Below are 27,298 nucleotides of genomic sequence, written 5' to 3' on the forward strand. Positions count from 1 at the left end.
AAAATGGAGAATGAAAATGTTGGGTGTAAATAATTGGTTTTTAGCTCCAATTTGATGTTGGATTGTATAAAGCATTTTCCACAGAATCTCACATGCAACAGGTAATTAAATATTATTGGCCCCAATCAGTGAGGAAAATGAGTTTCAGCATAGTTAAATTATTTGCCCAGGTTTACTGAGTAAAGAACTCCAAAGACTTTAAGTGATGTTTAAATGTTAGCTATTATTCCTGTTCTCACAAAACTATGAAGTATGAGAACTTGGACTCACATACAGATCTTTGGATTCTAAGTACTCTTTCCATTATAACATACTGCCAATGATATTAAAGCGAGAAAGAGCCTTAAAGATAACTTGGTCCAAAGCCTTCATTTTATAGATGAATAAACTAAGAAAGGATGTAGTCAAGGTCATATTATTACATGGTAATTGGACCAGAACTGTAATTCACATTTTTTTCTATGATCATTCCCCTCTCTCCCTTTTCCTCTCTTCTCCCTCTGCCCTTTCCTCTTTCTGACTCTCTCTTTCCCCCTTCCTTTCCCTCATTTTCTCCTTCTCTCCCTTCCTCTTCCTCCCTTCTTCTCCTTCCCACTTCCCCCTTCTTTCTGTCTCTCTAGCTCTGTCTCTCCCTTTCCTCTTTCTCTATCTTGCACTCTTTTTCTCTCTAATTCTCTCTTCACTTTTTTCATTGATTTTCTTGATAGTCTTGAAATTTTGTTTTGAATGAATTTTATTATTTTTCCTAGCTCTATAAAGTAGTTTTTATAAGTTTGATTAGTATAATTTCCCTCACATACACAAATACATATCTTTGGGTAGTAGAAAAGAAGAAAGAATTTCACAATTCTATGGACATCAATTTGATTTCAGCTCTAATAATTTGAAATAAAAGACATTTAAAGGAGAGAATAAGTTAGGGAATAAAGAGACAGACTTTTAAAATAGTTTGTGAAGTAAACAGTATCTACAATTTATTATCATTTGAGTTTTCAAGAAACATGCAGGATTAAAAAGCTAATAGATGAGATTAATATTTCCTTTCCACCAACAGCATGCCTTTAACTTTCTGCTTAAAAACGGAATCTGTATTTTCTCTCTTCCCTCTTCCCCTGATCTTCTCTTCATCCTTATGTGAATTTTTCTCCAAGCTGGCAGGCTAGGAAAATAATCTGAATCTTCTACTGTTTTTCCTTAGTTGACCATTTTCTTCACTTATCCCACCTGTTTTTCTTTAATTTAATTCAACAAGCATTTATTAAATGCCTACTATGTGCAAGGAAATCATTTTATTAGCCCTGTAACTTCTAAACTCCCCATTCACTTCCCATGGTTGTGATTGCCAGACACCTAAGACTGACTATAAGGGAGATGTGGTACTACATTTTCTTGAAAAATAATTCCCCATTAAAAAGTCAATTTAAAAAAATGTACCAGGACATCCTCTGGCACCAGTTAAACATTTATTTATCACTCCAAAAAGCTGCTCAAGAATTAAGTTATTTGTAACATAATAGGCTGAAATCAATTTTCTTCCAAAGATTTTCCTAGCATCACTTAGTGCAACAGCTGTTCTGAAAAGAAATCTTGTCCAGTTTCAAAGACTATTACTGGGAAAAGGTGTCATCTCTGTGTGGTTGCTCATCAAAACTTTGTGCCAGGAAAAGTCGTCCCCAAATGCTCAGAATTCATCATCCTTCACTCTTTTCTCTCCACTTGTTTTGTATGACCTCCAAACCCAATGCCTGTGGGGCCAAAGTTTTTGGCATAACAAACTGAAAGAAAGGAGATGAAAATGTGGGAAAAAGAGAAAACATCCAAGTCACTGAAATTATATTATTTCATTCTAATTCAATAAGCTTATTTTATCTGTTAGTTATAATACAGTTTACATGATAAACATTTTTCTGAAAAACTTTGTGAATACTGGTTAGTATTGTATAGTTTTATTCCCAGTAAATGCTAAGATTCCCAGATTCTATTCCTCATGAATGCTGATGGTCTTGGAATCTATAAATAAAACCTCCACAAATGCTGAGAACCCTGCTTACTTCTTTACAATTACTCGGGCAAGATAAAACCTCCGGGGGCTACAATAATGTGAATTGTCTCCCCCAATCAACTGGGTTTTTGATCTTATTTGTTTCTTTTATGGGGGTTAGAGTAAATTTTCTTAAAATTAACCCTACTTGTTTTATCTTTAAAATAAATGTTTTCTTGAAATTGGATCTATCTGTATATCCACTTAAAAGTTTAAGCTGAATGTGTAACTGGCAAGCTCTTGTCTACTTTGCAGCAAGAAAACTCAGTTTAGGTTGCTTGCCAAGAGGAAATCATGGTACCCAATCCCACCAATAGCTATAACTTATTCAGTTGTGTGGACAAGCATTGACATTCACAAAGCAAAACTACTGGCCTAAAAGCCTAAATTCTATGGGGTATTTCACTTTTGGAGTGAAACAAATCGGACCAGCTCCAGCTCTGAGAGCCAGTACTTTCTGAATCCAACTATCTATATCCTATGCTTTCAACTTGGAATTAGGTGTAGGTGATACCCAGAGGGCAATGTAAATGGGCAGTACAGCCCACGTTCTCTGTAACTAGAAGACAACATTATCGTGAATGATTTATGCTGGGGAAATGATATAGGAAACATAAAAGGCCATCTATGAGCAAAAAGGAGATGGCCTGGCTAGGTAGTGAGAATTACACATAAGTTAGTCCTAGTGATTCACTGATATTTATTAAATAATCAAAGAACCAGAGGAAGACTTCTCTGAAGAAAGCAATTTTCTCTGAAAGCAGAGGACCTGGATTCAAATCCTGCCTCTAATCTCTAACTTGTGTACCCTATGGGATCACTTCACCTCTGTAAGTCTCAGTTTCTTCTGTAAAATGAGAGGAGCGGTAGATTAAGTAGTTTTTAAGATCCCTTGTGTTTCAAACTTTATGATTCTATGAAGATTTAGAGAAATATATAGATACATATTGGGAAGAAATAGATGTACTGGAATCAAGGAAGGAGATGAGAAGGAGATTTCATTATAAACTGATCAATTTATATATGTTTCAGAGCATTTTTAATGCTAATTACTAGAATCTGAAAATATATAATCTTCATTGGTGCTTTGACCTACTTTAGTCATGTCATCCCCATAACAATTAATCGCCTTCCTACCAACACTCACAAAGCATGGGCTTGGGACTTCACCCTAGGCTGAGTTCTGGGTAAGGGATTAAATAGACTAAAACTATATTGAATTTGGCATATCCTCTCCCCTTAACCTTCATCAAAGAACCCAAATTCTATGCGTGTTCAGAAGGTTTCCCTGAGAGAATGGCAGAAAAAGTTCCTTAGCACAAAGATGCCCATGATACGATTTGGCATTCCTCTCCCTTCACTCACCTTTGCAATAAAGTTCTCCATCTTTGTCAGTGACATTTGTAGATTCTAAGCTTTTCCCACAGATAGCACAGCGGAAGCAAGTCTTGTGCCATGGCTGAGGGGTAGAAGGAAAAATGCTTAAGTAAATAATGTTTTCCAAACTGCAAGATAGTGATCAAAGCCATATGAAAAGCTACAACAAATCCTTTGAACATATAGATGGCTACTGACTCGATGGGCTCAGAAGAAAAATTCAGTTGGATCCAGTTAAATTTAGAAATGAGCGATGAATAAAAGTATTGCTTGGTTTTATCCAGAAGGGCTAACTTGGATTGGGTTTTAGAAAATCCAAGGAACAACCTAACAGTATATTGCAAGAATATGACACTGAGTTGGAATTTCAAATTAAGATTATATTGATGATGAAAGAAAAAGATCCAGTAATCCAAGTAATTCAATCCAATGAAGTATTTCTGCTTTAATAATTTGGATATTTCAGCCAAAAGTGATTTTGTTGATTTATCCCAAGTCTTCACAGCAATTTAAACAACACTTCATAGAGTCTCTCAGTTCCATTCCTGACTCTCTAGATTTTTCCATCTCATACCAGTAGCAGATTTCTTACTCTGAAGATGCCTTTTTTCAGCCCTCTCCTCTGATTGGTGACTCTCTGACTTGGACCATTATTTTATAAAGTACCAAAGACACGCTCATTTCACTCTCAGATCCATTCCTCCCTCACATATATTTCCTCTCCATCACCATTAGCAAAAAGTCTGTAGCTCCATCTATCCATCTCTTTCCAGGGATGTATGTATTATTTTATGTATTATTTTCCTCCAATCAGGAAATGACTAAACAAGCTGTTGTAGAGGATGATAAGGAATATTATTGGACTAGAAGTAATAATCAGCAGGATAAGTTCAGAAAAACCTGGAAAGATATACATGAGCTGATGCAAAGTGAAGTGAACAGAATCAGGAGAACACTGGATATATTGACAGTAACATTGTATGAAGAAGAACTATGTGTGACTTAGCCATTCTCAACAATTCAATAATCCAAGACAAAACCAAAGACTAATAATGAAACATACTCTCCACCTCCAGAAAAAGAACTAATATTAATTGAATTCAGACTGAGATATACAATTTTTGACTTTCCTTTTTTTTTTAATTTGACTCTTCTTGTACAAAATGACTACAATGAAAAGTTTTACATGATTGCATATGGATATGCTATATCTGATTGCAGCTTTCCCAACAATAGCCTCTCCTAGGTCTCCACTAAGGGTAGCATAAGGGAGAAGAGTCCCAGCATCTCAATCTTCCCCATCATATTGTGCTGTACTCAAATCTGCTCACCCTGCAAGATTTTGTCTTGTGAGTTCTGTTGCTCTGGGCTGGCACACTTTGCTTGCCCCAAACACCAGAATTATTTGTTATAACCATTCTCCTGGGTATTTCTTTTCTCTTTTTGATGACTAACTCTAAAATTATATTAGAGGTAAGAATCATTATATTATAAAAGCTTTTCTTCCCCTCCCACAAAATACAAAAACATGCTAACTCAATTTCCTACTCCAGGGAATATCTCAGAATGGTAATCACTGGCAATGGGTAATATGAATTTCTTTCATTGTTTCATGCTTTCTTCAATTTGAGATGCAAGCAAAAAATGGTTGCCACCAAAAAAAGAGAGAAAGTATTCCTTACTTTGCCACCACCCATTATTCTTTCAGCAGCATAGACTGATTTACCACAGCGAGGGCACTTCTCCACTTCGCCAAACTTTGGGGTAAATTTGGAAGGGTTGCTGGTAGTTGATCGAGCTGTCTTTGGGGATCTAATGAAAAAAAAAACAACTGGTTAGTAGTTTACACAACTTCATTTTACCAAGGACAGTTAATTGCCTGAGACAGATCTTATAGTAGAAAGAGTAGTGGTCTAGATCTTAAGCTTGGTTTGGTCACTTTCTCTCTTTCCCTATCTGGGCCTTAGGTATGTCTTGTAAAAAAAAAAAAAATGATGGAGATGAATGAAATGGTTTTTAAGGTCCTTTCCAGCTCTAATATTCTTGGGACCCTAATACTGTATGTATAGTGATTTGAAGCATTCTCTCTTCCTCTCTAAAGAGATATTTGAAAACTTTATTATAGGGTGAGGATGGACTGATGACACGTTCAAAAACAACAGTGTGGAATTTCTCTTTACAATTCAATCTACCATATTTTACACAAAAGATGGACCTTCGTGGGAGACCAGAAACAAAGCAAATAGCTAATAAAACAATAGGATTTTAAGGTCAATCAACAAGCATTTATTATTAAACTCATTTGATGTAGAGTTGGAAAGAACCTTTCCAATATTTGTGTACAGTTCTTTACAGCTAAGCAGGATATTTACAAATGTTAACTATTCCATCCTCACTACAACCTTATCAAGCAGGTAAAGGAAGGATTATAATTCCCATTTCACAGATGAGAAAACTGAGGTTCAAAGATTTCAAGTACCTAAGGACAAATCCAAGAACTAAGATTAGAGACTAGGTATTCTGACTCATTCTATGACACCATCACAATAACAAAACTAAGAACACAACAGGAACCTTCTTAATGCAATCATTTCCCCTTTAAGTAGATATTCCATCTGGAATTGAATAATGAGGTCAGTTAATAAAAAAAGACTTCTCATAAGTTTCAGGATTTTATATTTTTTTGTTGTCATTACTGCTTTCCCTTCTTAAAATTTTAGACTAGACTGTTGAAGGGATATAGATTTAGGCAGCTAGGTAGAAGGATGGTTAAAGCCCTAGAAACAAATAGACCCGAGTTTAAATCCTTCCTGGTATTCATTTAACCTCTGTTTGCCTTAATTTCCTCATTTATAAAATGGGGTCAAAGACTTGCTATGAGAATCAAAATGGACACACACACATACATTTTAGATATATATTTAAAAAAATATATATATATATATAAATGTGTGTATGTATAAATACAGACATGTATGTTCATAGATATGTAAGTCTGTATATATGTGTGTATAATGCTTTGAAAACCTTAAAATACTATATAAACATTAACTATTATTGTCATTGTTGTGGTTAATATATACAATATGTCCAATATATGTTATACAATACAACATGTACAATATACAATAATATATATCTTCAAGTGATTTGATATTTATTCATTTGTTCAAGTGCCATACACAGTGTCAAATTTTGAAGACAGTGCAAAGATTTTTATTTAATTAATTTATTTAATTTGGATTCCTACTATCCCAGAGCTTATGGCTTAGATATTATATGCTAACACATGACATTAATTATATTAGTGTGATTGATATTTAATATCTCAAAGGTTAAAAGGGGGGGATGCTGTGAAGGTCTCTAAGCCTCCAAACCCCATGAAGTCCATGCATTTCATGTTCTTCATCAACATGCAAACTAGGAGTCCTTGTATAAGAATAATTGCCTGTTGGAATGGCAGATAATTTAAAAAGTCTTTAGAAAAATGGAACATTGTTAAGGAAAAAAAAAAAAAAAACTTGGTCATATTGACTATTTTCATTATAGGCCCGTCAACACTAGTCCATTCTTCCACTTCCAGAAAATGTCGCTATGGAAACTAAATGAAGTTCTCTAATAATTGGGTATTAGAACATCAACAAACTAGAGAAAGAGGTGACAGGATTTCAACATACTGTTGGAACTGCAGTCCAAGATGTTCCCCCGTATCAGTACTAAGGCAGCCGGCACCTTGTCCAAATCCAATTCCTTTGGGGCCGTATTTCCTCCCATAGCACGATTTACAATAGATCTCAGATTCATGAGCTGCTACTGTTGTACTGTCCAGAGATTTCCTGCAAGCCACTGAAAGAGAAAATTTAGTATTAGGAGTCTGACTTGTCTCAGAATAACATAATCCTCCTAAGCAGTCTCTTTCAAAATAAGTTCATCATCAAATTTGCATCAGTGATTGAGAGGTGGTACAATGGAGAGAATGCCAGTTCTGGGATAAGGAACATCTGAGTTCAAATATAGTCTCAAACATTTATTAGCTATGTGACTCTAAGCAAGTCACATAACCTCTGTCTGCCTCAGTTTCCTCATCTATAAAATGGGGAAAAGAATAGCACCTCTCTGGCAAGGTGATTATAAGGACCAAGTAAGATATTTGTTAAGTTCTTTGCTTAAAGCACTATATAAAAGTTACCTTTTATTTGTTTTCGCAGATTAATAATAAGCAGTATATTTCCCATTTGACAATCATTTTAATTTGTATTTTTTACATTGTCATCATTTCCAGGTATTTCCTTTTGTCCCCCCAAATTGAATCCTTTCGTGTAACAAAGGAAAACAGTTCAGCAAAACTACCGTATTGGGCAATATTTGTTCCCTCCCTACTTTTCTGCAGAAGGAAGGGTATATGTTTCATTAACTATTCTCCAAGATGAAGATTTGTCATTCTATTTGACTTCCTTTTAGTGTCCTTTCTGTTTACATTATTATAATCATTGCACAGAGTATGCTACTGATTGTGTCTCTTTTTAGGTAAATTCATTTAAGTCCTGTCATGTCTCTCATTTCTCCAAAGTTATTATTTCTTACAGCACAAACACATTCCATTACATTTACATAGCACGCATTTGGCCAAGTGACAGGTTGGCATTTTGGTTTCAGGTCTTTGCTATCACATAAGTGCATTACGAATATTTCATTATATGTGGAATCTTTTATTCTGTCTTCTTTGAGGAAGGTGCCAATTGGATGCTAGTATTGTGATTGCTTCATCAGAATGAAAGATTTAGTCATTTTTTCTTGCATGGTTCCAGTTGTCAGTCAGAACAGTTAGACCAATTTGCAACTCTAACTAAAGTGTGCCTGTATTGCCATAACCCATACAACTGGGATTGCTTGTATTTTTGTCAGACTGAATTGGATCTTTCCCAATTTGTGGGGTTCAAAGTAAAATTTCAGAGTTACTTTAGTTTACATTTTTCTTAGTAGTAGTAATTTAAAACCTTTTTATCATATCTTCATGGAGAATTCACAGTTATTTTTAAAACTATTTATATCTTTTAGCAGTTTAACTACTGGGGAATGGTTCTCGGTAATCAATGATAATGATGATGATCTTTGCCTGAGGCTTTAAGATTTGCAAGTGTTATGTATCTCTCTCTCTCTCTTTCTCTCCATATATATATATGTATATATGTACTATATGTACTATATATATTATATATGTCCTTACAAGGGAGCCAAGGGAAATTGATACTATTATTATTATATCCATTTTACAGAAGAGAAACTGAGACAAATACAGATTTTGATTTGCCTATGGTCATACACTTACAAGTTAATTCTAGGTATTTTCTTTGTATTCTATTACTGGAATGCTCTTCCTCTTCCATTCCAATCACTGACCATTCTCACTTCCTTTAAGTCCCAATTTAAATACCACTTTCTGTAGGAAGCTTTCCCTAACCTTCTTAATTTTAGTGCTTTGTATATATTTGTTTGCACTTTGTCCCTGCCATTAGATTGTAAACTTCTTGAGGGCAGAGTATATTTTGCCTCTTTTTTGTGTCCCCCTGTGCCTCAGCACAATGCCTGGTATATAATAGGCACTTAATAAATGTCTGTTGACTGATTGTCCAGATCTAAACTCATGTTTTCCTGTTCCTAGTCCATACATCTTTGACAACAGACTGATAATGAAATCTGATACTAAAACTTTATTTTCATTATCTTTCAAATGTTCATTGAGTGATCTAAATTTTAATTCAAAATTCCTTTATTCTTTTTATAAACTAATTCCTTACTAATCGAATGACATGATCTTGAGTAGATAATTTCCTTCTGAGAACAACCACAATAAAAACCTCTCAAAATGAATATTTCAGTCATGTGAAACATCACTGGGACTATGATGATAACACTAAAAATAAGACCAAGTCTAAAAATGTGAGTTCCCCCCCCAAGTATATAACTATGTGAATAAAATATTTGATATTGTCTATTCTTATCCAAATTCTTGTTATCATGAAGTTACATTTTAAATCTATCAGATCTTTTTGAGTGAAAAAAGATGGAGCATTATGTGCAAAAGAAACCCCAAGAATAGCTTAGTTCAAGTGCCATCTCTAATATATGGGTTTTATGATCTTATATAATCATACGTGAGCCTATGTAAGTCACAGGCAACACTCTAAGGCTATTACTTGCAGAGAAGATACCAAATGGAAGAAGGAGAGCTTTATCAGGGGCTCCTTTATGCAAGGAAATCAGAGACCTGGTCCAAACAACAAAATCTCTAGATTATAATAATGAAAATAATATCAAAAGGCACTTTAATGAAAACATTAAAAAGGAAAAAGCAGGTTTTTTAAAACAAGTAAATAGCACATTGCAGTTTTATGGTCACAAATTGTCTGTAGAGTACACAAAGTATAGAGAATAAAAAGTACCTTGATTATAAGACTATTGGATGTGTTGAAGGGCAGCTAGGTAGCACAGTGCTTAGAGCACCGAGCCTAGAGTGGAGGAAGCCTGAGTTCAAATGTGACCTCAGACACTTACTAGCTATATGAACCTGAACAAGTCACTTAAGCCTGTTTGCTGAAGAAGGAAACACAAACCATTCCAGTTTCGTTGTCAAGAAAAACCCAAACAAGGGTCACAAGTCATCAGTTACGGAACAACAGAAACATTTGATTACTTCCTCCCCTTCCTCAAATTTATTTGAGAGTTCAAAACACATTCTTAAAAGGTCTTTTCCCCAAGGATTCTCTCAGATCAGAAATCCTTTACTGATACAACCAAAATTATAAATTTGTTCAATGATTGTGTATAAAATCCAAATTGAGAAGGAATTCCATAGCTATAGTAAGGTTGCCCAAATATTCCTGTTTTCAGACTACATTGTTTATTTCATATAGAACCATGATATTCTAGAGCCCCCTAAAAGAGACCTCTACTCACTCAAAAGGAATTAGCCTACGAATAACTTCCATGGTCAGTAGGAGGGTTGGAGGTGGGAGGATAGAGTTGGCAGTGGGGAGAAGAGGAGCAAAAAACAAAGGGAAGTAAAAAAAAAAAAAATTTGGCCATATATGAATAGATTTAGTCTGCCAGTATTCATCTCTTGGACAACTCATACAGATGGACAACGAGCTCAGTCTAAATTCAATTAGGAAGAGAAGGGCAGGCAGGCTCATTTGGAGAAATTTCTCAGAACTTTAGGGGATGCCAAGTGGCTTGCTTTGCTAAACAACTGCTAACACCTTATCTTCAGCTCCAATCTCTGCAGGAGATACTTAGCTACCAAGGATTCTGTATCATTAATTAATAACAAACATTTATTAAGAGATTACTATGTGGCAAAAACATACTGCTCCTTAAAAGCCTTTTTTTTAAAAATCAGACTAAAAATAAATTTATGTCATTTTATGATACTTTTTTTTTTTTTTTTGTAGAAAGATTTCTTGCATCAAGTGTTTTTCCCCACGTCTAAACTCAGGTTTTCCTGCCTCCTAGTCCATACATCTTTGATTTTTTGAGTGTGAATTTGCAAAATCTATCATGGTCTCATTAGAATTGTTGAAACCTGGATTATCATCATACAACTGTTTCTGTGTAACATGAGATGATTTTTCACAATGTCATCCAAAACTAAAAGCATTGGTAATCTGCCATCACCTGAGACTGAACATTTATTCCCTAGTTTTATAATGGTAAATATATTTACTGAGGAAGGTAAAGGATAAGAGAAGCTATGGGAGGGGAAATACAATGCTCTTATTTCTGGCACCAAGTATCTTTCTTGCTAAAACAAATGGAACTAAAGCCCTTGAAATGTTATTAAAATAGCTCCCAGATATGGAATAACTTAACAGCCCATGAGAAGCACAAAAATTTACTAGAGCTGGCCTTCTAAATTTGAAACAAAGACTACCAAGGTGGGGAGACTCTGTAGCTAAAGAGCAATTGGAAAACAGGGTTTCCTTCATCCCATTAGGGTTGGTTTATGACCAGGTTTACACCGATGGGGCAAGTAAATGATAACATTCGCACAGGAAATATTCTGGCTTTGTCATTACTCTAAATTGCTGCCTGTGAGAATAACCTGATCAGCTAATAATACCAAAAGAATCCTAGGGACCAGTGTCCAAAGTGGAATCACTTGCTGGATTAACAGATTACCCCAGCACCTGCTCACACCAGAGTAATTTAAATTAAAGATGAAAATCCTCAGATAGTCACAACTAATAAATGAGAATTTAAAACAAAATAAATAAAAAAAAAGAAAAAGACTTATTTTTAGTGGATAGTGTAGATTTGCTAATGGTTTAGTTTTAGGACAGTTAAAGATTTCCTAAAGTTATGCTATATGTCCCTTAAATCTATTACTTTCACAGAAATCCACATTTCAACAGCTCTTCTGAGATTGTGAGGAAATCAGAGAGTGGGAAAGGACCTTAGAGAGTGTCTTGAAGGGCTTGGAAGCAGAAAGCCAATTGTCTACCAAATAAAGTTTACAAGACAGAGTGGAGGTTGGAACTGGCACCGTATCAGTGTTGGAAGTTATCTGTAAAATAACCTTCAGTATCTTCCCCATCTTACACTCTTAAAGTGTTGCCTAAAACACGGGAAGGTTAAGGGAATTATATCCAGGGTCATACATCCAAAAGAGGAACTTGAACCCAAGTGTTCCAGTCTCAAATGCCAACTCTCTTTTTACTGTAACAGGCTGATAAAGGTCTCAAGAGCTCAAAAGACATTTGAGATTAGCTCCTCTAAATGCCTCATTTTTCAGATAAGAAAAATAAGGCCTGGGGAAAGTGGTAGGAGACTTGGTCCAAAGTTGTAGAATTATTAAGTACATAGGCCATCCAGAATTTGAATTCAAGTCTTCTGACTTTAAAGACTGTGTTCATTCTTGGTCAGCTAGATGATAGTGACTAGAACAACTTGGTCTCAAGATCACTTATTGGTGATCTTAGACAAGCTACTTAACCACTATTTGCCTGTTTCCTCAACTGTAAAATGGGGATAGTAGCAACCCCCATCTTACAGAGTTGTTACAAAGATAAAATTGAGATAATATTTGTAAAGCCTCTCACATAGTAGGAGATATATAAATGCTTATTCCATTTTCCCCCTTTTTCTTTGCTACATTGGGCTATAGGCTTTAAATTGTTTAGCCTGCTGTCCAAGACCCTCTATAATCTAGCTAGGCAAAAAGAACTCTAAGCACCTTCCCCCCATTTAATATGTCAATGATAAAGACATATATAGTAAGCAGTTAATAAATGCTTTTTCAATGACTCCAATTCACTCATTCATTCACTCATTTATTCATTGTATCCAATGTAGATTTGGAAGTACCAGCTGAACCCAGAGGTCTACTACCGGACTTACTGCATTGGAAACAAGGCTTGTGGAAACTTCTCCCATTGCATTGGATTTCCTCTGCATGGTAGACTGTTTTTCCACAGGCCCCACAACTTGCTCCTCCACCCCAGTTTGGCATCTTCAAGGTTCTTAGTAGAGTCTAAAAGCAACCTACAAGAACACACCAAAAATTATTTTCAGCATTAGGACTGAAACAACACTTCTGTAAGATCATTTTTATCCATATGAGTCTGTCTCACCAAATAAATCTCAACTCTTAACAAAAGATTGAATTCATAGTATCATAAATTTAAAGACAGTAATAATTTATCTTTTTCTTTGATAAGAAGACTAAGACTCAGATAATTTAGTTGATTTTCCTACCATCACATAGATAATAAATATCAGAAAAGGGATTTGACCCCAGGTTCTGCTACTACAAAATCCAATGGTTTTTTTTTCCCACTAACCCATTCAAGTCAAAATTGAAATGTTATCATATGAAATGAGGCTGTATCAGTTCTGTTTGACCCTAGAAGGTGAGATTAGATAGACTGGGACCAAAGGGTTAACATTATTAGAGAAACCTATTTCAATTCAGCACATTGAAGAATTTTCTAACTAGAACTGTCCAACAATTCAGTTATTGCAGTAGATAGAGCATTGGGTCTGGATAAGACTTATTTCCTAAATTCTAATCTGGCTCCAGACACTTATTAGTAGCTATATGACTCTGTGCAAGTCACTTAATTTTATTTGACTCAAATTTCCTCACCTAAAAAATGAACTACAAAAGGAAATGGAAACCATTCCAGCATCTTCGCTAAGAAAATTCTAAATGCAGTCACAAAAAGTTGGACACAACTGAACAACAAGCTCCTTTCAAAGATTTTTAAGCAAAGGCTAAAAAGTTCCTTGTCACTAAAAGTCTTCAGGCTTCAGGTGCTGGTTTAGCTAAATGATTTCTGACATCTTTCAAACTCAAGATTCTATAATTCAAAATAAACTACATCATAGTTATCTTTTCCCTCTAATTTATCTGGGTAAAAAAAATTTGAAGACAGTTAAATGGTACAGCAGATAGCCCACCAGCCCTCAAGTCAGGAGGTCCTGACTTCAAATCTAGCCTTAGACACTTACTTGGGGAAGGTACTTCACCTCAAGTTCTCTTGCCAAAAAAAAAATTATTTTTAAAATTTCTGATGTATTAAATCTGACATAGAAAAATGACTTCCTTACTTCACAGTGATTGGGCTAGAACGACATAGTGAATCCCCAGTCACCTGGGGCAAATTTTTTCAATCTCCTCACCTGTTAAACAGAAATGATCATCTCTGTCTTGCTTAACTCACAGGTTGCTGTGAGAATGAAAGGAGACAGTGAAGTGAAAGGGATAAAATGCTATTCAGCTGGGAAGGTTTTTGAAATATGACATGCGGGATCTGCTTATCTGGAAAGATTACCAAAGTGTTGTTGGAATCCATACTGGAGTATTAGGTTTAGCAGATGACATGAGTTGAGGAGAGTGTTATTTAAAAAGCATTTTCTCTCTCTTAAACAATATATTACATATTCCATTCTTCCAGACTAGAATGAAACTAATAGATTCTTGATACAGACTCTGAAATAGTCCTTGTGAGTGAAGGATATTCTGGCCTCCTTTGTTTTGCCCAGTATTGATTCTTGCTAGTTAGCATGAAACATGATAATATTCATAATAATATACTTGAAATGAGAATTGGATCTGTGAGTTCATTTGTAAAGGCAGCACTCTAGTGAGGAAACTATCATCAAGGCTTCCCTCTAACTTGCATTCTTTTTTTGCTGAGGCAATTGGGGTTGAGTGACTTGTCCAGGATCACGCAGCTAGGCAATGTCTGAGGTCAAATTTGAACTCAGGTCCTCCTGACTTCAGGGCTGGTGCTCTATCCACTGCCCCTCTAACTTGCATTCTTAGAGAACTGCCTAGAGCCATGAAAGGTTAAACACTAGTTCCTAGTGTCAAGGAACTAGTCAGTATCAGAAAGGGGCCAGGAGATAGGTTGGCCTGGTTTTGATGCTAACTTTTTCTGCTGGCATTGGTGTCAAACTTAAAGAAAAGCAGATCCTCCTCAGCCACGTATTAACTTTGAAAACATCAAATAGACACTATCTGTGTTGTACAGTGGCTTTATTTAATCTGTTTAACTTTTCCCAATTCATTTTCATTTGGTTTCGTGGCACTTGGGGGGTTTGCCAACATATATTTGTATCCCACTGTGCTGCTTTTTGATAATAATTCCATGAGTTCTAATTTTAATATTATGGTATTTTATATGCAATATTTTATTTGGCACATATTAGGATTCTTTAAGGAAGCAAATATCAAAGTGTATATATAGGTAGGTAGATAGGTATTATGTAAATTATATATATATGCATATATACGCATACAAAGTTTTTGATTTATACAAATATTAAAGTCTTTCTATATATTTCTACTTAGTATATAACTGACATTTGTACTGTGTGCGTGTGTGTGTGTGTGTGTGTGTGTGTGTGTGTGTGTGTACAGAGAGAGAAAGAAAGAGAGACAGACAGACAGGCAGGCAGGCAGGAAGGCAGGCAGAGCCAGAGACAGAGAGACAGACTCAGAGACAAAGATAAAGATAAAGAGCCAGAGCCAGAGGGGAGAGGGGAAAGGGGAGAAGAGACAGAGAGATGGAAAGAGACAGAACCAAAGCCAGACAGAGCCAGAGAGAAAAGACAGAGAGACAGAGAGTCAGAGAGAGAGAGAGAGAGAGAGAGAGAGAGAGAGAGAGAGAGAGAGAGAGAGAAAGCCCAGAAAGTAAATTGCCTCAAGGTCATCCAGCTAATAAGCTACATTGCCAGAAGTCAATCCCAAGTCTTTTGATCCCTGAACTAGAGGGCTCTTTGCACTACACCAGGTTCCTGGAATGTCAGTTTGTCATTTGCATGGTATATTATCAGACCACTCTGAGCCTTTGGCTCTGAACTTTCCCTTCTTGGAAGGAAATCACTTGCCTAGAATAGTTAATGAGTATCATCGAACACTCCTAGGTCAACTTGTCCAGATCATATTGCACAAAGTCAGGGCATTGCCACAGCAGATGCTTAATAAATATTTCTTCAATTCAATTCAAAGCTGAAGTTGCTGTAACTAAGAGAGAAATACAAGTCCCACCCACCCTTTCCTCACTGACCCAAAAATAAGAAGGAAATGATCTTCTAAAAATAATACCAAAGACAAATGGATGACTTGGATACTTATACAAAGTGTGAGGATCTATCTGTCTCAACCTTTTCAACAGGCAGAGGTAGTTTCCTTTCATAAAAACCTTTTAAAAATTATCTAAATGTCATCCTCAAAAGGGGAATAATCCTGTTTCTACTGAAAATTGTCTACCCATGGCCAACTATTTCCCTCTTCCATGTATATTATTTATATCTATATTGCCACTTATTTATTTTGGATTCAGAGGAAATGATAAATTTAGAGATGGAAAGGGATTTAGGGCTTATCTGGTCCAATCTTCTCATATGAAAGATGAGAAACTGAGGCTCAGAGGGGATGAATTGATTTGCCCAAAGTCATATAAATAGCTAGAAACAGAGTCAATCTCTAAACGACCCAGCTTTCCCAAATCCCTTTAAAATGCTTGTTTTGCTATAACATGTTGTTTTCTAATTCATTTTGAGCATACATCTGTCAGCTTTCACCTTTATACCAAAGATTCAACCTTCTATCATGAAAGATGACAAACTACTCAGGAGAATAGAAAAAACAATATATTCTTGTTCATGCTTATTTTACCCGTAACTTTCGGCATAAGGTAAAATGAAGGAGAAATGAAATTGATTTCATCCAGGAATGACAGTGGAATTGATGAGATTAATGATGTGGAAATTTACAAACTGACCCTAGATAGGATTTCTTATTTCAGATTTACAGTATGAATTTTACTTCCACATCCTAGAAGATAATGGACTATGGATCTGCCTCTTGGGGACTATGATTGGCACCGTGCTTTTCAAAATGAGCAGAACGTTCCCCATCATGTACTGTACAACATCCAAAATTATTCCAAAAGGATGCCAATTTCTGATATCTATGCATGAGGAGTAGCAAAAATTGGGAGTCTTCAAACATTCTCCTGAACAGGTGTTAGTGTCCGTGTGGGCAGATGGGAATGTATCCACAGGGACTAAAAACAGTCAATAGCGATCATTTCTTATTCTGAAGCCAGAAAGTCTGAAGCACGTTAGTGTAGGGGGCAGAATACTCAGTCGGGAGTCAGGGAACTTGAGTTCTAGTTGTGTCTCTGCCCCTGAGTCAATATGTGACTTTAGGCAAGACTTTTAACCAGTTTGGATCCTTTTCCTCATATAAAGTATCCCAAATACTTTATTCCCAAATACTCCCAAATAAAACTGTAAAAAACTGCTCTGCCTACCTCATTCAGGATTATCATAAGGGCTTCAAAAGGACAATATGTTCAAGCAACTTGAAAGGTATAATTGCTATATTAATGCAAGGAATTCACATGAGTATCATTTCGGGAGTGAATTAAATAACTGTGATTTATTTAGAAGGGCATTTAGGGTCCTGGAATGCACACATGGACCTTTAGCCTGTTGCATTTTTAAAAATTCCTGCATCTCAACATTCCCCCCAACTGGGCTCTGAATGTTAGAATTTCCAGGCCAAGTTCTGATGAAAACACCATTTGTTTATCAGTGAGGCACGGCTAACGTAGATCACCAAATATAGGTCAGTTTGCTGTTGAGTTTCATTTGTCACCCTTATCACCAACACCCTCACACCCTGAGGCCCCTCTGGGTTTGTTTTAGAGATGTCTGCATTGTCATCAACAGAATCTTGGGTCATGATGAAAATAGGAATCTGAACAGGGAGTATGGAGAACTGGGGAAAAAAAGTGAGATCTATCACATAGAGAAGAGACAGAATGTCCCCAAGATTCCTAGTTGAATTTGCTTTGGTGTCCTTGCTCAGTTCTAGTCCAAATGAGAGCAAACCTTTTCACAGGACCAATTTCTTAACCCATAGTTAGGCCATTAAGCATGTCATAGGTGGGGATATTTTAGCTTTGGAATAATGCTGCATTGAATTAATTTGGATTAGAATTTAAATGAGTAGGAAGTATTTAAATCTTAAATATTAAGATTCTCTGTTTCAGAAAACCAGAAAGAATAAGTAAATCAGAAAGAGAAAGTAAAATATTCAGAGGCTTCCACTTGAAAACATTTAAAGAAAGCAAGTAAAATAGCTATTTAATGATTATATTTCTCCTGGATCAGGATTTAATAGGCAATCATTTATGTAATAGATATAGTAGACTAAGGTAAAGCATAGTAGCCAAAGTTGTCCATGACAGTCAATGTTTATTCTTGATCACCTTTGATCCAGTGTCATCTCTTCTACATGAACTCAGGGGAAGATTTTAAGCAATACCAAAAATAATGACATCCCAAGGACATGCACCAGATTTAAGAAACACTGTGTTTCAATCAACAGACAAGTAGGAAAGTCAAGGAGATTCATTTTACATGGATCCTTGAGTCAGTGGAAGAGGTAATGTAATGGAAAAGATCGCTGGATTGTGAGTCAGAGAACCGAGTTTGAATACTGGCTCAGATTTCAGAGGATCATCAAGTTCTGTTCCTCATTACCTCTGTCACCTTGGACAAGCCGTTTCCCTTGATTTCCTCTTTTATAGAATTAGGTTTAGAAGACTTCAAAGCACTTGAAAAAAATATCATCCTTGGACCTCAGATTCAAGGGACTGAACTTTACTCCCCATTTCTATGACTAACTTGCTGTATATAAAATACAAGCCAAATCATTTTCCTTCTCTAAGTCTGGAAAATGAGGGTGTCAGATTAGACATTGTCTAAAGGCTTTAAATAGAAGTCCACAAATTACTGAAACTATAGAATAGGAGATATTCCCACTAATGAAATTTCCTAAACTGTTGATTCATGGACTAGAAGGATAAATAAGTACAAGAGCCTCAAAAATGTCACACTGCTAACACTTTTACCTTGAAGCTTCAAGTCAATTCTCTAAGAACAAACAAATGTCGTCTTTCTGCCAAGTATGGATATTCTAGTTTGGGACACCAGAACTGGTCTGATGTCACACACATATATCCCCTGATTCCTGTAAAGGTGGGCCTGATATCACCCACTATAGAAGACAGAGAATCAAGTAGACATAGACTTGCTCCTACTGGAGCCCTGCTGGGGTTGGACAAAGGATGCTGCTATGTAGCACCTCCTAAATTACCTTATATTTATGTATAAATGTGCAATGGAATCAGAAAGGCTCTACTCATGAGTTCAAACCTAACTTCAGACACTTAATAGTTATGTAATATCCCTATTTGCCTTAATTGGACAACTAGTTTAGAGCACTAGACCTGGAATCAGAAAGACTTATCATCCTGAGTTCAATACAGCCTCAGATATTTATTCATTATGTGACCCTGGGCAAGAAACAACCCTGTTTGCCTCAATTTCCACATCTGTAAAATGATCTGCAGAAGGAAATGGCAAACTATTCCAGTATCTTTTCCAAGAAAATCACAAATGAGGTCATGAAGAGTTGGACACAACTCATCAACAAAATATATTTTATATATAAATAAAGCAATATTGAACAGTAAAAATAGGCCCAGCCTTAAAGTCAAGAAGACCTGAGTTTAAATTCTATTTTTCCACAACTAGTTGTGATCCTAGAAATAGCCATTTGACTTCTCAATACTCTAGACAAACTTTTAAAATCCTGAATTTGCATAGAAGATGTTGAAACATACTAGTAGAAGATTTTCTCATGGAGAAAATCCTTATATTGATGAAATAATAGAATTAGCCCAAATTGCTATGTGTGCATAAAAAGAATTTATCTGGGAACTTGTTGCTTTGCTGAGAAGCACTCCCACTCTTTGAGATCAAGAATTCGAATTTATCTGTATTTGTTTTCATCTTTCTATTCTTAGTATCTGTTATATGGATGGTCCTTAATAAAGGTTTGTTGATTAGTTGGCTGGAAATAAATTTCTCTTTTTCACAAAAAGAAACTCTAATTTCCAGCAACATTATTACTGAAACAGTTTCCCTGTTTAGTAATATTTAATGTTTCAGTAAATTATCCCATATCTTCTGCTTTATCATTCCTTCCACATTTACTCGCTACTCCATAGATATGTCCTAAGGATTTACTTGAGCACAACAAGATTAAGTGATATGGCCAAAGTCAATCACCTAAAAATATACAAAGGTGAGAATTGATTCTAAGGCTTCTTGATTCTGAGTGGAGCACTCTATCCACTAAACCATTCTGATGCCTTCTCTCTCAGCTTATCAGATAAATTGAGAACTGTGATGTAGACCTGAGTAAGTATCATCTCTCTTTTACAGAACTCTCTCTTTGTCTCTGTTTCTGTCTCTGTCTCTCTGTCTCTCTTTCTCTCTCTCTCTCTCTCTCTCTCTCTCTCTCTCTCTCTCTCTCTCTCTCTCTCTCTCTCTCTTTCTCTTTTTCTCTGTCTCTCTTTCCTCTCTCTCTCTCCGATAAAGTTGATAAAGGGCTGGACCTGGAGTAAGGAAGAACTGAAGTCGTTTTCTGTCTCAGACACTTACTAGCTATGTATTCTTGAATAAGACATTTAACTTTTATTTTCCTAAATTTTTTCAACTATAAAATGGGGATAACAGCAGCACCCACCTCACAAAAATTTTGTAAGGATCAAATGAAATATTTGTTAAATGCTTAGCATAATGCATGATTCAAAGTAGGTGCTTTACAAATACTTATGCCGAGATCTATGGACCACGTCTTCTTAGAATAATGTTTTTAAATGCATAATTAAAAAAAAATACAAATGAAATCAATTATGTTGAAATATAGCTATCAAATTAATTTTTAAAAAACCAAGTATATGGTTTCAGGTTAAAAAATCCCTGGAAAGAATACTGTATTAAAGCTTGGATCATGTTCAAATTCTGACCTTGCTACTGAGCAGCTGTGAGGTCTTGGACAAATAAATCACTTAATGCCTGAAGAATTTCTTCTCTCTCTCTCTCAGAAATCTTTTTTTTTTTTTTTTTTTTTTTTTTTTTTTTTTTTGTTTCTCCAAACCCAAAAGAGGAAGTTGAGTGTCACAGTTGATAGAAAGCTGGATCTGGAACTGAATTCCAAATCCTGGACTATTTATTTGCATGTACCTTATTACCAGCATCCCCTTTGAAGGGCCACCTGAGAAAGTTAGTAACTTGACAAACTGGGGCAAAAAGTAAAGTGATTGGATTCACTCAAGGTCAACAGCTAATAAGCAGTAGGGGTAAAATTTGTGACTTTTCCTTCCCTACTACTTGGGACATTTCACTCTATGGGGACACCCTGTAGTAGTTAGGGAATTAGAATTCATTCCATTATAAAAATAAGTGGCAGAAACCAATCAGTGACCTTCTTTCACCCATGCATCTCTCTCTCTCTCTCTCTCTCTCTCTCTCTCTTTGTCTCTCTCTCTCTCTCTGTCTCTCTCTGTCTGTCTGTCTGTCTCTCTCTCTCTCTCTGTCTCTGTCTCTCTCATCAGCTGCTATGCAGCCCCCAAAGTTACTAGTTTTTAAGGGACTTTTGGAAAATCCCACTGAAGTTCACAAGGCTTCTAAACCCCATTCCAAGACATCTAACCACCACCACAATCCTCCCCCCGAGACTGCTCTAAGCCTTGACTGTTTTGGAACTTGTGACCTGAAACAGCCCCATATTTCAAGAGCAGAACCATTTCTGTATACCCCCTGCTGATCACCTAATCACAATCCAATAGCCAAAACTTTTCCCCACACCCCCATGCTCCTCATTCATTACAAAAGAATGTAAATTCTGCTCTATGTCTACTTACCTCCCTGGGTGGTCTCTGTGTGTTCAGCTAAAGCAGAGAATCCCAGGATCCTCTTTAAATACTCAAGGCACTCAATCACCAGCCTTGGCCCCCCATGCTGGGGAGGGGTGAGAGGGGAGGGAAGCACAGGAGTGAGGGGATGAACAAGCGATGAGTAACCAACTGCTATCAGCTTGCTGAAAATAACTTGTGAGCAAAGCCCTGAATTTTGCACCCCCCCACCCCTACACCAGCTGCGGATCTAGGAAAGAACAATGTCATCCCTAAAGTTTTATACCACTCCTTGCTTTAGTACTCCAAATCCAGGTGATGAACATGGCAGTATCAGGGGTTTGTGGAGAGAGGGTTGAAGTAAGAATGATAACACAATATAATTTAATGATTCAATCCATATTTTTAAAAGTTTCCTCCCTTCTTCCCACCCCTCTGACCTTTCCAGAAAATCTACACAAACTACCTACAAATAAATCATGACCCATATCCAAGAGCACTCTGGAAATCTCAGGCCCTGTTCTCATGTTAGGATTAAGAAGTAAGAGCTAAAAATAAGCACTATCGACGTTGGAAGAGGTAGTTTGATAATTTCAATGAAGTTCCCAAAATGTGGGTCAGCTAATCAGAGTCCTACAAGTCAGTGACTATATAGTTGTAGAATGTTACGCTTGAAAGGACCTTAGCGGTCACGTAGTCCAACTACCTCATCATATGCACATGGAGAAATCAGTCAAGAGAGGGAAAATGATCTATTCTTTGATTAGTGACAGAGAAGACTAGAACTCAAACCTTATGATTTCTTCTACTGCCCTTTCAACTTTATCCTATATGACCTTTCCAGTGTATATATGCTATATGTGCCCATGCCCACATATATTCAATACATGTATAGTTATATATGTATATACACTTATATTCTAATACACAAAAAGCTTGATGCACACTTTGATATTAATTTTCCCTTAAAATTAACATGACAATATTGAAAATTCATAATGAATACATAATGATGTACAACACATGTTTAACACAAGATACATGCACCCATTCCAGAAGAATATAAATTCTTTGAGGGCAAGGAATGTTTTATTTTAATCTTTCTATCACCAGCACCTAAGTGAGTGCCTAGTATATAGTAGGTGATGATAGATAGATGATAGATGATAGATAGATAGAAATAAATATACACACATATTCGATTGAATTGATATAGGGTTAGAGGCTAGAGGCTAATCCTAGATCTCCTTTAGAAAAAAAAAAAAAAAAAAAACTAAAGTGAAAATTTTCCCTCTGGCCCTTGGCAATATGAAAGGATTTAAGCTTTATTTAAGTATTTTACTTTGTTCGCCCCTTTTAAGATACTCCCAATTGTATCACCTGAGATATAAGCCCTTAAGGTCCACAAGATAATATAGTATATAGGTTACTTGGTTTAGAACCAAGAAATTCTTGGTCCAAATCCCACCTTTCTCACTTCCTACGTCTGTGACCATGAGCAGCCCACTTAACCTGAGACTCAGTTAAAAAATGGGAATGATATCAATGTTATATGACAATCAATTCTGAGGAACATGACTCTTTCCAACAATGTCTCCTGATGCCCAGGAAGATAAGACTCTTTCATGATTTAATCTAACCACAACAATCACGAGGTAAATTCCTTTCTTTCTAAAGCAAAAATCTTTGTTTATATGTATGAGCCAATCCCCTCCCTATTTTCTGGGAGCTTGTGCCATCTCTCCTTCTCTCTCCTCTCTTTCCATCTTCTCTTGTTTACTCTCTTTTTCTCTCCTCATCTCTTCTCTTTAAAAGGTATTGTCACTGTAATTAAATATATTCTTAAACATAATGGAAAAACTTTTGTTAAATTTTAGAATAATTGGAGATATTAAATAGATTCGTAGAAACAATTTACTCATTCATATTATTAAAATAACTAAGGCGATAAATTTCGCTCTGGCCTTTGGCAATGTGAAAGGATTTAAGCTTTTATCTATTAGACTCTAATAGAGCTGTTAAAGATAAGCAGAATTCTAGCTTTTTAAGAATAGACAAGTGGGATAGCTAGTTGGTACAGTGGATAGAGCATCAGCTCTGAAATCGGGAGGACCTGAGTTAAATCCATCCTCAAATACTTAATACTTCCTAGCTGTGCGAGTTACTTAATCCCAATTGCTTCAGGGGGGAAAAAAGAATAAATGGAAGAAAGATTATGTTAAATGCCAACTACATCCAAGTTTTTTTTTTTTTATTATTTTTTGTATCATGGGTTTTTAACAGTCTAATTAAATTCCTTTTAATTATGTTTTTAAATAATTGAAGAAAATGCTGAATTTCAATCAGTAAAAATAAAATTAGTAAAAATAATTTTTTAAAAAAAGATCTAATTTGTTCCAATTCATATTCATAGATACCCTAAGATATATCTATGAACATAAGGCTTAAAATCCCTATTCTAAAGCTACCTCAAGAACAATAAGAAATTGAACCATATGAAACCAAAAAATATATAAAATGGATGAATGAAAAGAATTTATAATAGAAGGAGGGGGAAGTAGAGGAGGAGGAAGAGATGAAAAAAGAAGAAGAGGAGGAAGAGAGGAAGAGGAGGAAGAGAAGAATTATACTATACCATCCTTACTGGTCTCACTTTGAGCCAAGACTGGGTGAGAAGTGAGATAACATCTGTCTCTTGGCTCTGTTGGCCTACTCTTAGCCACTTGGTGGAATGTAAACAGTAGACAATAACTAGCTCATAAACAATGAAGATCTTTGCTCTGAGCCATGGCTAAATAAGAAATATGGCCGATGTAACCATCCAGCTTGGTACCTCTCCCCATATTCAAGCCTTTTGAGCCCATGATTAACAAGCTGTACATGATTGCTTGTAATGACTGTGTATTTAAAATCAGCTGGAGTCAGGAATTCAGGTTAAGGGAAAAATCTTCAATCTTTATTGAAGTGAAGAGGTGAATAAGGATTGCGATAGCAATATGGGCAAGAAAGATTGAGATAGCAATATGGGCAGCTGCGACAGAAAGCCAGCTAACAGAGGGGGATCTGAGCTGAAAGGTCGTTGCAATGGCAAAAGCAAGCAGTCTCTCCTTCCCCTTCTTTTTCCACTCCCCTGCCTCCACCCACCAAAATCGTCATTTCCTATACAACACATCAGGACTTGCACAAAGACTGGGCGAGGGCCATTCTTTCTCCAAGCTTATATATTAATAGAGTATGGTCCAATTACTATTTAGCTTCATGTGCTTGGGACCTCAGTGCATCAACTCAAGCCTCAGCCCATTACAATTGCTCAACTCAATACTTGCCCTAAGACTGCAGAGAGGTGGACGGACTCAGAACTTACTATCACCCAGACTTGATAGATGTCATACTCCAGGCTGAGGACTGAAAGCAATGCATAATTTGTTATCCTCTTTCTATTCCCACCCTAAAATCTACATCAAGAAGAAATAACCATAAGAGAATCTCATATTCTCTTCATCTTTCAGTGAATAATATAAAGAAAATGCCTCTTCATAAAATATTTTCAAAAAAATATCTATTCTCTTCCAGTGCTTTTATAAAAAAATATTCTTAATGCACTTGTAAATTGTTTTCATAAAATTATATATATATAAACATATATATATAGCATGTATATAAATATATATGAATGTATATATATATATGAGAAACTAGCCCATCTATTGGCAGTTATTGATATTTTCTCAATTGTCTCTTTTTTGTCAATACTTTAATTTTCTTTTGAGCTCATATACCTTAAAAACTAGTCCCTGAACTCCATCAAAACTGTTACCTCTAGTATATACAATTTTTGTATTTGCTTAGTTTAATCCAACAATTTTTCCCATATATATTAAAAAATTTCTACTTTCAGAAGCACATCTAGCTTTGAGATGTTCAAGTTCAAATGTGGCATATAAACTTTGACATAGATATATATTTATAGATCTTTCCCATTTGTCTGTCAATTGTTCTTTTTCCAATTTCTTCCTTATATATGTTCAGGATGACTTTGCTTACTCAAGTATCATCAAATTTTATTTAAATTTGTTTTTTTCCAGAGTGACTTCTTGCTCTTTATGAGATTATTCTACTTGTAATCTTCCATTATGCATTTCTCTCTTATTTTACAAATAAGCTTATATTCTATATTTGTTTCACCCATGGCTCTCATATGATAGATAAGTTGGAAAGTTTGCAATTTATCCTAAAATAAATAAAGAGCCATTGGAGATTTACAAGCAGGGAAAAAGTATGGAGTGATATTCTTTTAAAAGTTTTTTTTGAAGAGGGAAAGGGACCCACATTTGCAAAAATGTTTGCAGCAGTTCTATTTGTGATGGCAAAGAAACAGAAAAATAAGTAGATGCCCATCAATTGGGGAAAGGATGGTATATGAAAATAATGGAATATTATTGTTCTATAAGAAATGATGAACAGGCTGATTTAAGAGAAACCTGGAAAGAATTATATGAACTGATGCTGAGTGAAGTGAGTAGAACTAGGAAAACATCATATACAACACAGCAAGATTGTGTGATGTTCAACTATGATAGACTTAGCTCTTTTCAGCAATTCCATGATCCAAGGCAATTCCAATAATCTTTGGATGGAAAATGCTATACTCATCTAGAAAAAGAAGTTCCATATTAATGCTACCTATTTATAGTTAGCTATTTATTTATTTAATTCATTTATTTGCTGGGGCAATTGGAATTAAGTGACTTGCCCAGGGTCACACACTCAGAAAGTATTAGTGTCTGAAGTCACATTTGAATTCAGATCCTCCTAACTTCAGGGCTGTGCTCTATCCACTATGCCATCTAGCTGCCCAGCTTAACTATTTATAAATGCTATTTATAAAATTTTATAAACATTTATAAGTACTAATGTAATCATTATGTTACTAGTCATTGCATAGAAATCTAATATTTAGGTTGCCAACCATGAAATTAATCCCTGTCACCATCACTACATAGGAAAAAAAGGTTATTGCATAGGACTTCAGGAAGTTTTTAAAAAGTGAAAATTTCATGAATCACCACAGCCATAATATCAGTTATCTAGAGTTAGAAAGGACCTTAGAAGCCACCATGAAACCTGAGATTTAGAAAAATGTCATGATTTGCCAAATTTTCTGCAGGTTGTCATTAGTAGAGCCAGACCTGGAAATCAGGACCTGTGAATAAGAGTGGAACACTTTCTTGTGAATTGGTTCCCAATACTTACCTAGGCTCATGTTCTAATAAGTCATTGAATTTTGTCACTGGACCATACCTGAAGCCCTTCCTGCTTGGAAAAATTTTCCTATCTTGTGCTCTCAAGAACAGCCTCCAAGATCCAGATTCACTTTCAAAATCCACTGAGGCATCAGGGTAGGGCTTTTGCCAAGGATTACTATGTTATAATAATGTCACCAAACACCTTTTCCTTTGCTTAAGTATCTTCTGTTCCTCCAGATAAATAATTGAGAGTTAAAATACCAAACATTTCAAACTTGTATTCCTTCCAGCCCAGACCCCTTTCTATATTAGAGCTATGTTTCCTTTTTTTTTTATTCCTATCAAAGAAA

General features: G+C 35.7%; 1 protein-coding gene across 1 annotated transcript; it reads right to left on the bottom strand.

The window, feature by feature from the left end:
- Positions 1–945: 945 nt before the first annotated feature.
- CSRP3 (cysteine and glycine rich protein 3) lies at positions 946–21,827 on the bottom strand. Its single transcript, XM_051964088.1, has 6 exons — positions 21,712–21,827; positions 12,815–12,958; positions 7,096–7,264; positions 5,101–5,230; positions 3,407–3,500; positions 946–1,775 (listed from the first exon to the last, which is right to left on the bottom strand). Exons 2-6 carry the CDS (start codon positions 12,924–12,926, stop codon positions 1,699–1,701), a joined length of 582 nt encoding a protein of 193 aa, XP_051820048.1. The 5' UTR covers positions 12,927–12,958; positions 21,712–21,827; the 3' UTR covers positions 946–1,698.
- Between the last annotated feature and the right edge of the window lie 5,471 nt (positions 21,828–27,298).

This window comes from Antechinus flavipes, chromosome 6, assembly GCF_016432865.1.
Source record: "Antechinus flavipes isolate AdamAnt ecotype Samford, QLD, Australia chromosome 6, AdamAnt_v2, whole genome shotgun sequence".
Lineage (NCBI taxonomy): Eukaryota > Metazoa > Chordata > Mammalia > Dasyuromorphia > Dasyuridae > Antechinus > Antechinus flavipes.